Below are 13,064 nucleotides of genomic sequence, written 5' to 3'. Positions count from 1 at the left end.
TTTTTTAGATTGAAAATGAAAAAAGAAATGAGAAGAGGTTAGCGTGGCTATGAAGAAAGGCTTCTTTTATTCTATATCCATTTAGGAATCTCAAATGCTAGACCTTCAAATTTTGTCTGGTTTATTCTAAAATTGGCATTTTAAAATTAGTTAAATCTGGGTTAGTGATGTAAAAGGATATCATCTTCTTGTTTCTAATTTTCAGAAAAACAATAGTATTTGTTCCCTTAAAATCCTCATGCTAAGCATTCAACTACATTTATTTTATGTGTGTTATACACAAATGACATATATAAAGCCAGAAAATGGATCTTAATCCATGTTTCTTCTGCAGAGATAGCCCTGCTTAGTCTATTATTTCTTTGCATGGTTATTTTTGTTAAAGGAAGGTGCCTACATTAAAAAAAATCTAGGACAACCTGTCTCATATGATACTTTTCTGCAATGTTGAGAGGTATAATTCTTAAGTCATAAAATCGGATCCCTTTCAAGAAATTTTGTTGGGGGAAGTGGGAAAATAGATGCATAGTTTTAAAAAAAAATTAAAATAGGAATTTGGTGAGTGAACTGGAATAAGAGACCCTGTTATTTTATCAGGCTTGAGTTTCAGCCAAAACTGGTTGATAGATCCTTTAGAAATTATCCATTATCATCAAAGTATCCATTTGATAGTTTACCTTTCCAAAAAATCCACTGCTGGTTTCTTCCTTTCAAAGGAACACTAAGCTTTTTGACATGAAACATTCTTTATATAGAAAACATCATTAGTGAATTCCTGGTGAGGAGCCATATGCCCCATATGTGGAATTTTCCATTTTATTCCCCATTTACTGGTAGGAAGTTCAGGTCTAATATTCTGAGGTACAACAATCCCTTTCATTAGAAGAGTAATGGACACGTAGTTCAGGACTCTACCATGGTAACTGATATTATATTGCTGTTTAGAATCTTATTTATGGCTCAGTTTCCCCACATGAAAAACAAGCAGAAAAATAAAGATTAACACACAATTAGTGGATCCCCAATTGATGCCACTAAGGACATTTTTTCTCTTCAAAATAAATGACCTCACCTACCTGGTTCCCAACCCCATGGGTAACCGTTGTCATCAGTTGGGTGTATTTAACATTTTTCCGTACATTTATTTATTTGCCATTGAAAATAAATGCTATTTTATGAATGTGTTTTTATACATTAAAGAAATTAACATACATTAATATAGCTCTATAACTTTTTATAGTAACAATCATCTCATTCTTTTAAATTGATACATGGAATTTCACAGTATGAGAATACCTGAATTTACTTAGCAATTCCCCTATTCATGGATATCTAAATTGCCCCTGACATTAAGCAACAAAACACAACAAAACAAAAAACAAACAACTTTAAAAACCATTCTGGTAAATGTCTCCTTGTACATGTGGTGTGTATGGTATAGTTCCCTGGCACTGCTGATAAACAGACCTGCTATGCCATGAGTAATTAAGCTTTAAACATTTAAGAGACATTACCGATTTGCCTTCTAAGCTGAAGAGCCCACATTACATTCCTTCAGATTGTGCCTGATTGGACGTGTCCTGTATTGTATACCTGTCAACAGTCTGTTCTTTGTGGTCCACCCCAACTTACCTGCCCCATCAAACCTTTCTGGGTATCTGCTGGGGTTGTAAGCGTTCCTTCCCCAGGTTAATATGTGTGCTCTGTCCATTTTTTCTTTCTTTTTTAATTTATTTTTTTTATTAGTTACACATGACAATACAATGATCTTGACAATTCATACATTGGAATCAAATGAGGTATAATTTCTCATTTAATGGCACCTTCCAGATTCTCTTTTCATCTGTTTCTGGGTAATTAATTGACTATCATTTCTACTTAATTACAAGTTCTTGAGGGCAGTGAGTATTTTAGTCAACTTTGGCAGTGAGCACTGTGCTTATTGTATTTAAGGAACTCTGGAAATATTTAATTTTGGGGTCTTTTGAGAAACTTCATATTCAAGTATATAATCATTATTTTCTGCAGACAAGCAAATCTAAGAGGCTTAAAGAACCGAAACCAAACTCACCTTGAGAAGCCACATATAGTTTAGTCAATCCTGGAGAACGGGGACACAGAATTTTTTTTTTTTGGGGGGGCCCTGTCAACTTTATTCCTCCCTCCTTGTTTGTTATGAAAGTGTTTATAGAGTTCTGTAGAATGCCAGATGAAAACTTCTTCCCCCAAATCATGGATGTTTTCTCATTACCTTGAGGGGCTGCCTGCAGGGTCTGACCTAGAAAAGGCTCACTTGAAGTGCATCCAGCAGATGTACAAGCTGTAAGTATGAAGCTGTAGTTGGTATATGGCTGGAGACCTAGAAAGAACAAACAGGAAGTGAAATATATCTTGAGGAGATTATTTCTTATCAATTAATGACCAGAAGTAGCATGCAGAGTTGTAGATGTAATATGCAAAAACGTTAACACCCTCTTTTAAACACACTTTCTTTTGCAGTGCTCCAGATCCAACCTAGGGCCATATGCATACTAGGCAAGTGGTCTACCTCTTGAGCTACATGCTAGCTAGCCCCCTAAAACACTCTTTGATGAAGGTATGAATTTCATAAGCAAATATTGATAGAAGTTTCATTTGACACTGATAAAAATAACAAATTATCAGCCTTAAAAGAGACCTTAAATTCATGTAATTCATCTATTCATCTTATGATTCCCCTCTAAATATGTCACTGAAGATGCTGTCCCACCTATGTGACTGGAGTGCTTCATCTCCCTAAGAGCCCATTCTGCTCATAAAGAGCTCTAGGGTTCTCCTTATTTTGTTTGAAAGTCCTTCCTTGTATTGTGGTGAAATCTTTCTATTGCTCCCACCCTTGGGGACATATAGAACAAATCTAATTTCTTTTCCACATGACAGTTCTTTAAATATTTGTAGACAGTTATCCAATCTCCCCCGAGTATTCTCTTCTCCATGCTAACCACCTGAGCTTCTGCAACAGCTTCTTGTAAAAATAGGGGCAGAAAAAATAAAAAGAAAGCTAGTTTCAATATTTTCTGGACCCAAGCCACATTCAGTTCATATTAACCCCAACCAACATTTCTTTATCTTTTAACTGCACTTCTTCACCATATATGCAACAAATGTATCATCTCATTCTTATGGAATATGTTGGTTTTGCCTTTATACACAGATTAAGGATAACTTGATGAAGAATATTACTTATTACTTCTTTTGTATTTAGAATATGATACAAACAGTAACTGTTCACTATGTTCATAGGGAAAAAATGACAATCCATTTACAACAGAAGTTGTATATTGTTATATTTCACCACTCTGGCTGGTGACCTTGGACAAGTTATGTAGCTTCTCTTTGCCTTGGTCTACTGATCTGTAAAATGGGGAATCACTATAGCATGTAGCTTATATGAGAAGATGAAATGGGATACCCAGAGTAGTATTTTATATTAGCAGGAGCAACATTAAGACTCAGCACCATTCAACAAGAGGTATATTGAGACTTATAAGACATCTCTTCCTTTGGTTCAAACAATATCAAAGCTTTCTTTAAAAAAAAAAAAAACTTTTCAAAAAGAGCATTCCTTAATGTTCATGTTAAATAGTTGAGCTAAGTTATAGCACAGATCCAATGATTACTACATGTATTTTTCATAAATTTTGAACTACATTTTTGCATGTTATTCCTTTGGTGGAGTGACATTCACATGTCACCCTATCATTTTATGTAGATTTTTGTTCAAAGGCTACTTTTAAAAGATTTTGACCACTCTATCTAAATAAGACAGCTATCCTTTTTTAATCTCCTTAAATAATTTTCTTCTTTTACATCTATCAGCATTCTCTGATATTTCCTTATATCTCTATTTATTGTTTGTCTTCCCCTGCATGATATAATCTCCAAAAGAGCCAGGAGTGTTTCAAACAGCAACAGGCACAAAGTAGGTGCTTGTTATATGAAGAAAAAAATTAATGATCTGATTCATTTAGAACAGGAGCAGGAGTCTGGGTTCTTTGCTAAAGCAATAATGTTCTGCAGTTGGAGCTGCTCCAGGATTCAGTCTCAGGCCCTTTGTGTTTCCTTATCAATTTAGTGATAAGATGCAGGTACTTATTTGATTATAATCTTCCATTTGGTTGCTATGGAGGATTTGCATAATTTTGATATTTACCTGATGCACAGAAGAGGAATATGACTAAAGATCCAAGCCATACCCAAGCCACATATGTTTGATAAAAGCTTATGAGAAAATGCTAAGATTATAAAATATAGAGCTCAAAAGAAAACGGAAGAGAATTTCCAGGAATGAAAGTGAGATGCTGTAGTGGCAAACTGATTTAGCCTGACAATGTCCCCCCTTGCACTCCCACAACTGGAAAAGGGGGTCTTGACCATTGTAACACCATCTCATCTGAACATCTGGTTTTCTCTGTTAGAATGCAAATGCTTTGAGAGTAGGGATGGATTTTGTTGTTGTTGTTGTTGTTTTAGTCTTTACTCCCTATAGTGAGTATTTTAGGTGTTCAATACTAACTTAGTTAAATATTAAAGAAAAGAAAAGCAGATACACAAAAGTGTCCCATAAGGATTGTGGGGCTACAGGCTGTGAGGCTGTGATGTCTATCATCTGTAGGATCTTCCTTATAATTCTGTGAGTATCCTTGCCCACAGCATCAATTTCACTGAATTGGAGATTTTTCTCTAGCTTCAGAATATTAAAAATAGTAACAAAAATATGTAATTTGCAAGTAATAAATGTTTCTAGTTTTTTTTTCTCTGAATGCCAGATGTAATAAATACGGTTGGTAAAAGTGAAAACCTTTTGTTTTTCACTTTTGCTAAGTGTAGGCAATTGATCCTCAAGATCTTTTCCTTTTTTTCTGGAATATCTGAGAAATAAAAAATGGCCTTGTTTCCTTGTTTTGGGTTTTGGCTGGTCTAGTTTCAGACATGCAGTAACAGCTGAAGAAAATTTTAGGATGGGTATTAGGGAAAAAAATCATCACAGTGGTGTAGTGTATGAAGGTTGATTAGAGGATTAAAAGTATCTGTAGTGAGGGTAATGGATAAGAGGAAAATATACATATATAATGCAAATTGTCATTTCCTTACAAATCTTTCTGAAGTGAATTGAGAGGTATCCTTTCTACACTGAGTCTAGAATTCTAGTGGGCAATTCTTTAGAGGTGGTACATCAGGCAAAGCAGTTAGTCCTTAAGAATTTCTGAAAGACTGAGGGATGTGCCGAAGGAATTTGTTACAGGTGTTAAATTGAGTGAGATGGAGTCACCTAGCAGAGAGTACCACTGGGACTGGTGGAGGAACTATGCTTCTCTTAAAGCTACTTGGGTACCAGAATTAAGGGGAGATTTAGAACTCAGCTTTGAGCAGAAAGCCTCAGTCCAAAAGTCAGAGGTGTTCAAATGTATTGCCAAATCAAGAGGAGACCACAGCTGTAGGAATCACAGTACTCAAATGTTAAATGTACTACAGAGCCCTAGTAACCCAAACAGTATTTTACTGGAATAAAAACAGAAACATAGACCAATGAAACAGAATCGAGATCCCATGATTAAAACCATGTGTCTTTAGCCAACTGATTCTCATAAAGGTGCCAAAAATAGACAATGAAGAAAGGACAGCCTATTTAACAAACGCTACTGGGAAAACTGGGTATTAATGCGAAGAAGACTGAATCTCAACCCCTATATCTCATCCTGTAGAAAAATCAACTCAGATCAGATCAAAATAGATCTAAATGTAAAACCCTAAACTCTGAAACTACTAGGAAAAACACTTCAAGATAATGGAGTAGGCAGTGGTTTTAAAAGTTTAACCCCAAAGCATAGCGAACAAAGGCAAAGATGGACAAATGAGATGAGATTAAACTAAAAAGATTCTGCACAACAAAAGAACCAATCAGCTGAGTGAAGGGTCAGCCTATAGAAAGGGAGAAAATACTTCCTATTCATCTGACAAAGAATTAATATTAGAATATCTAAGAAACACAAGAAATTTAACAACAACAAAAAACACATGCAATAAAATTTAAATTTTAGCTAATGATCTGTATCAACACATCTTAAAAGAAGTAATACAAATAGCCAACAAACATATAAAAAATGCTCAATTTAATTTTCCAGCAGAAAAATGCATATCAAAACTACAATGAGATATATCACCCCAGTAAAAATGACTATTATAAAAAATAATAAATAAATTCTGCTGAAGACAGAGAGAAAAATGAAATATCAGACATTGTTGATGAGAATGTAAATTAGTGTAACTATTATGGAGAACAGCATGTAGATATCTCAAAAAACTAAAATAGATCTACTATCTGAGCCAACTGTCCACTACTGAGTATATATCCAAAGGAATTGAAATCATTGTGGCTGAAAGACATCTACACTTACATATTTATTGCTCCATTGTTCACAATAGCCAAGGTATAGAATCAGCCTAGGTGTTCACTGATGAATGAATCTATAAAGAAAATGTGGTATATATACACAACGGAATGTTATTCACCTATAAAGAAGAATAAAATCCAGTTATTTGCTGCCAATTGATGGGACTGGAGGACATTGTATTAAGTGAAATAAGTCAGACACAGAAAGACAAATACCACATATTCTCTCCCCTATGTGGATGTTAAGAAATGTATTAAGAAATGTAGAGTAGTAGTGATGAGGAGGAGTCTGGAAGATGCTGGAGGAGGGAGGATGGATAAAGAAAGATGGATTTGATCAGAGTCCAGTCTAGGCAAGTATTGAAATATCACATTTAACCCCATTAATATGCATAATTAATACATGTTACTTAAGAATAAAATAACTGTATATACGGCACCAAGATTTGGTAAAAACAGCAAAAGTTTTGTGATGTCACCAGACGTTTGATAAATCTTAAGATAATTGAACAATTTGGAGAAAAGAAAAAATAAATCCATATGGTGAATGGTGGAAAGATTAAAGTCCAGAAAGATGGGGGCTTGAAACCACCAGTGAAGGTGGAAGATCTTCATCTAATTCATAGGCAGTTTGTTCTTAACAGCTTATATCTGACCCCAAATTGTGGTGATGCTGGACAACTTAAAGAGCCATGTGAGCCAAAGGGCTGAAGTACACAGGCCCATTTCAACAGATGTTTACAAGTATGTAACTCTACATCTGCCATGTTAACTTTTCACAATCCATTCCTAATTATTTTTAAAATAAAGCTCCAATTTTCCTTGGAGAAGCCAGTCTTTTGGCAACTCTGTCAAACTTCATGTTTTATTTAGAGTTGGCCCCACATGAATCAAGGAGTGGATATGACTCAGGCCCCCCCTCCATATTCTCCTTGCATGTTGGCCACTCTGAATTGAGTACATGGCATAGATCCAATCATGAGAGTTAAAGGTAGGATCAGAACTTTTTTAAAAAAATTATTTGGAGTTACCATCAGAGCTTGAAAATGGAGCAGAGCTCAGAAATGAAAAGAAATTGCCTCCCAGAAATATCATTTGGTTTTAAAAGTATAACCCCAAAGCACAGGGAACAAAATCCTTTGGCAGCCTTGAATGAGCCTTACCAAAGTCTACACCTGATGTTTTACTTTCCTGAGCCAATAAGTATCCTTTTGTTAAGTGTGGTAGTTGGCATGATAAAGTGGTCTAAATGTTACTATTCCTAAAATTATGATTCATGTCATCTGCCAATACACAGGAGCATGCTATACCTGGGGATCATACATGTTACACACAGTAACTGGTACTATGTCATCCTCCCTAGGTGATTTCCCTTTATGTAATCTAGAAAGAGTTACAGGATTATGGGAGAGATTTAGCAGCAATATGAGTCATTTATTATATATATGAAGAGGTTTTACCTTTTTAAAATATTTTTTTAAAGAGAGAGAGAGAGAGAGAGAGAGAGAGAGAGAGAGAATTTTTTTTTAATATTTATTTTTCAGTTTTCGGCGGACACAACATCTTTGTTTTTTTTTTTTGTATGTGGTGCTGAGGATCGAACCCGGGCCGCACGCATGCCAGGCGAGTGCGCTACCACTTGAGCCACATCCCCAGCCCAAGGTTTTACCTTGAATATTAGCAAAACATGAAATATTATTCCTGCTTTGTAGGTGGGAAAAAACATAAGAAACTAACTATTTGCACAGTGAATTAAAGAATAGGTCAGGATGCAAACAAACCTATGACTTTAACAGGAAGCCCTATGTTCTTGCCATCACATAAAAAAGTACAGCTAAAGAAAGTGAAATTCATCAATAAGCATCTTCCTTCTGAAGATCGGAAAGACATCAAAATGGTAGAAATCAGTGCAGCAGGTTTGTTTAAAATTTGTCGTTGTTGTTGTTATTTTGTAGTACTAGGGATTGAACTTAGGGGTGCTCTACCATTGAGGTACATCCCCAACCCTTTTCATTTTTCATATTGAGACAGGATCTCACTAATTTGCCTAGGCTGGCTTTGAGGTTGTGATCCTTCTACCTCAGTCTCCCAAGTAGCTAGGATGATATCTGTATTTAGCTCCTGGCTAAAATATTATTTTTAATATTTTTGACAAATCTTAATTGTGTACATTGCAACACCACTTAAAAGAAATATATTTAAAGGATTTTGTTCAAACATGAAGCCAATATAAAAACTGTAAAGTTAAAAAAAAATAATAAAACAGGTCTTTTTTTGGTGGTGGCTGTCTATTCTTCTTTTTTCATTGGATTCTATACATTAAACATATTTTATGAGAATTGTAATCATTTTTGAAGAAGTGAGCTATTAAGTTATGAAAATAACATACCAGCTAAAGTTTATTGAGCAGTTACTATAAGCAGACCCTCTTTTGTGTACTTTATAGGCATTAACACAATCAATACCTGCGCTAACTGCCTGATGAATGTGCTATTTTCTGTTCATTGTAGATAAGGGAGCTAACTTGAGAAATTTGGAAGAACTTGTGTAGGATCACTGAGATAAGAAAGGATGATATCAGGATTGAAACTTGTGAAGTTGGACAAGAAACGTGGCCCAGAACAATTGGGTCAGGCTACCTAGCCCTTTAGTGAAAATGATGTCATAGGTAACTCAAAGTCCAGGGAGATTTCCAGTAAGATTAAAAAAATCCAAATGGGAATATGTATTTCAGCATTTCATTGTGAATATTATCCTGAGTCCTGGTTGCAGGCAGTAGAGCACAAACATTGGATGGCCATGGTCCCAAGTTAGACTGTTGGGTTCTAAGAGTTACCTACTCACCAACCATGAACAGGAGCAAACCTCCAGGTGCCTCAGTTCTCCCATCTTTAAACCGTGAATCTGAGCACATAAATTGCTTAATCAGGCTGCAAATTAACTCGAGAAAAGACAGTACCTAAATCTATCATTTTCTACACATTGTAGAGCTGGTGTTTTTCAGACTGCTAAAAGGATTGGGTTACTAATAGGCTCAATTGAAATAATCTATAAGAAAAGCATCAGCAACCATCAGGCATAGATGATTTACATGAACTGAATGACCTTTCATATATATGACTCTGTAAAACTCAATAAAATCCACACATTTCAACTGGAATTTGCTGTCATTTTAAGTAAGCCCCTATTGGTAGTCCTTAAAATGAGATATATATGAAATATTAGCAACAGGCGATGAAAAGGGCACACCAATTGAAAACTACTCATGAATTGATCAGGATGAGAAGAGGGAAATAAAGTGATGTCTCCGAGGAACCATTCTGACTGTAACTTAATCCTGAAGTCGAAGAGTAGAAGGAGAAAAGAAAACATCATTCAAGTGCTCAGCATCGAATTAAAAGAGTAGGAAATAAGAGTTGTAGAGTAGAGAAAGGCAGATGCATGGAGGGAAGCCAAGTCTTTAACATTTCAGCATAGTGAAGATGAGTGTGGCTGCAAATTACCTGAATTTCTCTGCAGGGAATCATGTTCTCTTTTAAAGGAAAGAGGCATAATATAACCAAACTCATTACAATTACACTCCCAAGTAGCATTACTTTCAAGAGTAAATGTGTGTTAAAAAGAGACTGTGAAAAGTCTGTCTATGGTTCATAAAAATATGATTTGGCAAACAAAACCCATGTCTATGTAAGTTACATTTGATGTACTCTATAAAGAACAGCTTGCTTCTAATTTTTAATCTCCAGATAAATAGTCAGGAAAAGGCACTTTGTCCATTATAATTTCAGATAGCAAGTGCTGCTTCAAAGCATTCAGCCACTGATTCTACAATGTCATCTGTTATTTTCAAAAGAACTACTAAATAGGCCCAAAGAATATGTAATTTGAAAGGTTGATCAATGAGTACTAAGTTACAGGAGGACAAAGAAGTTCTGTTGTGCTATAGCACAGTTGGATGACTACAGATGTTTATTACATTGTAATAATAATACATCGATAATAATGCAATGCATATTTTGAAAAAGCTTGAAGAAAAAATTTAAAAAATGTTCACCAGTAAGAAATAACAAGGAGATAGATATGTTCATCCTTATTTGAACATTACACAAATGTGTAAATATACTGAAATGTCACACGGCACCCCATAAGTGAGTAAAATGTTTGTAAATTTAAAAATTCAGTTCCATGAACTCTTTGATCAACACAGTGAGGGATTAATTCCAGGGCTAAGATCCCTGCATTACTTCAAAAAAAGTAGATAAAAAGTTTTTGTTATAAGGTATTGTAATAACTATGTTCTGGATAAATAACCTGTCCTGGCACCAGTTCATTCAAACTGAATGTTTGGTCTGGATAAGTTGGGTCACACACCCAGTCTCATCTGGCACTTCCTCTTGCCCTCACTGGCCTGGGATCTCACCACATGATCCCCTCTAGAGCATCTCTGCTTGTGAAGATTCTCAGAAACTTCTGGCAGCCACTGTTAATCTTGACTGTGATGGATCCTGTTATATCAGGATTCTCCTTCCTTCCTCTTTCTCTTCCCTTTCCTTCCTTCTTGCCATTTTGGCACACTGATTGAACCCAGGGGAATTTTACTATTGAGCCACATCTTCGGTCCTTCTTTTAATTTTTTATTTTGAGACAGGGTCTTGCTCAATTGCCGAGGCTGGCCTCGGATCTGCCATCCCCTGCTTCAACCTCCAGAATGGCTAGGATTACAGGCATGCACCATGCCATCTGGCGGGATTCTACTTTAGAGTAATCCAATTATATGTGAAAATCTAGATGTTCAAAACTGGTACATGGGGGCATCATGGAATTATTTAAGAGAGAGGTAAGGAACATTCAAGTTATGACATGTTTTACAGAAGTTGACTTAAGAAATAACTAGTAGCTCACATGCTAAAGTCCTCATTTTTTGATGCACACAACAATTATTACTATCCTACTATCTCCTATTCTACTTCGTCAAGCCAATTCTTGCCCTTCCATGAACAGCCATAAGGCACGGCTGTCCATTTTCTGCACTAATACTCTATGAATTCACTTGATACCTCAGATGAACCGGATTGAAACAAAGGGACTCCTGAATTATAGATGCTAGGAGAGAACCTCATGACTTTCAGTTCTGACTACCTGACACAACCTAATTTGCATTCTTAATTCTGTATTTTATGTGAAATTCTAGGCCAAAGATTAGGCCCCTCTTTCCAGTATCTTAGTGATCAGACTCATACCAAGAAGCCCTTCCTAAATGAGCTAGTTCGTTGGCAGACTCTTCCCAAATTTAGATCAACATTGAGATTATCATTCTTGATAGTCACTAAGACCCATGCTTTTGATTTTAACAATGATATTTTTATAAAACTTTTTTCTTCTTATCGTTCAATGCTGTGTGGGATGCAGGCTTCCTCTCCCCATTTTCAGGCAGGGTTTTCTTCTCTAAAAATAACATGTGGCATCAGGTGACAATAAATTCTGATGCTGTGCAAACGTTTAAAAACAAGGACATGGCAGAGTGAAGGGGCTGGCTGGCACTGCTGGATAAAACAGAATTAGTGATTGCTCAGGAAAGGACCTCAGAATATCTGGGATTCCAGGGGAAAAGTTTTCTGTCTTAAAAATGTGTCTAGGCAGTTGATGACTATAATTCTTTGGCTTTACTATTGTATCTACAAGCAGGTTTCAAAAAAGGGAAAAAGAATGGCTAATGCAAGCCTACTTCTTCCCTCATTTTTTGCAAGAGGTCAAGCACAAAGTTAGTTTTCCTCAAATTTGGAAAAAATGGAAATAAAATTGTCATTTTGTTTTTCACAGCTCTAGTGCTTGGCTAGTACTTAGGCAGTAGGTGGGGAAAGGCACCCCAGAGAATCACACACAATTATCAGAGAAGCTCCTGTGGCTGTTCCAAGGACATGGTCACTACCTTAGTTTTCTTCCGGGTTCAGTAGAAGAAATGAGGATATATAAACCCAGATTGTGAGATCAAGGCTGATTTTGTAGGTTTGTGATCTGTGCGGTCAAAGAAGGGCTTACACCTAGACACCCCTTCTTAATTCAGTGCTTTGCTTTCACAGTTTTGAAATTCCTAACAATTCCTGAACAAGGGAACCCAAATTTTCACTTTGCAATGGGCCCTGCAAATTATGTAGCCATCCTTGTCTGAGATAAAGATGTGTTTGACAATGGAATTGGATCTACAATCAAAACAATATAATCATTTAGATACTAATATTTATTATTCAATACTTATTCTTCCAACAAATATGTTTTGAATATGTTAAGTACTGTGATAGGTAACCAGGAACACAGTAGCAAGTCGGACACTATTGTCTCTATCCTTTAAAAGCTTTACCTACTAGTTGAGGAATAGGAACAATAAAAAAGGACGTTACAATAAAATGTAATGAAAACCAAGAGGAAAGACACTATGGGAGCACAGAGTGACCCAAAAGTAAAATCCCGTTAAAGCATTTTCCACTTTTTGTTTATTAATGGTCAAATTACGGTCTCATTTTCAACAGTGATGTCTATCTGTTCCAATATAACATTAGTATTATTATACTTTCTGCTATAATGAGTATTGTAGGGTGTATGTTATTTAGCACAAGAGGTTTCATTTGCTTCT

General features: G+C 35.8%; 1 protein-coding gene across 1 annotated transcript in view; it reads right to left on the bottom strand.

Moving 5' to 3' along the window:
* Ush2a (usherin) overlaps positions 1-13,064 on the bottom strand; it is a 770,052-nt gene that overhangs the window by 122,384 nt on the left and 634,604 nt on the right. Inside the window, exon 55 of the mRNA XM_071619727.1 lies at positions 2,252-2,359. Within this exon, the coding sequence (XP_071475828.1) occupies positions 2,252-2,359 (108 nt within the window). The remainder of the gene's footprint in view (positions 1-2,251; positions 2,360-13,064) is intronic.

The sequence above is a fragment of the Marmota flaviventris genome, chromosome 12 (genome assembly GCF_047511675.1).
Source record: "Marmota flaviventris isolate mMarFla1 chromosome 12, mMarFla1.hap1, whole genome shotgun sequence".
In the NCBI taxonomy this organism is placed as follows: domain Eukaryota; kingdom Metazoa; phylum Chordata; class Mammalia; order Rodentia; family Sciuridae; genus Marmota; species Marmota flaviventris.
Note: the sequence above shows the minus strand (reverse complement) of the source record. Positions and strands in the feature narration are given on the sequence as shown.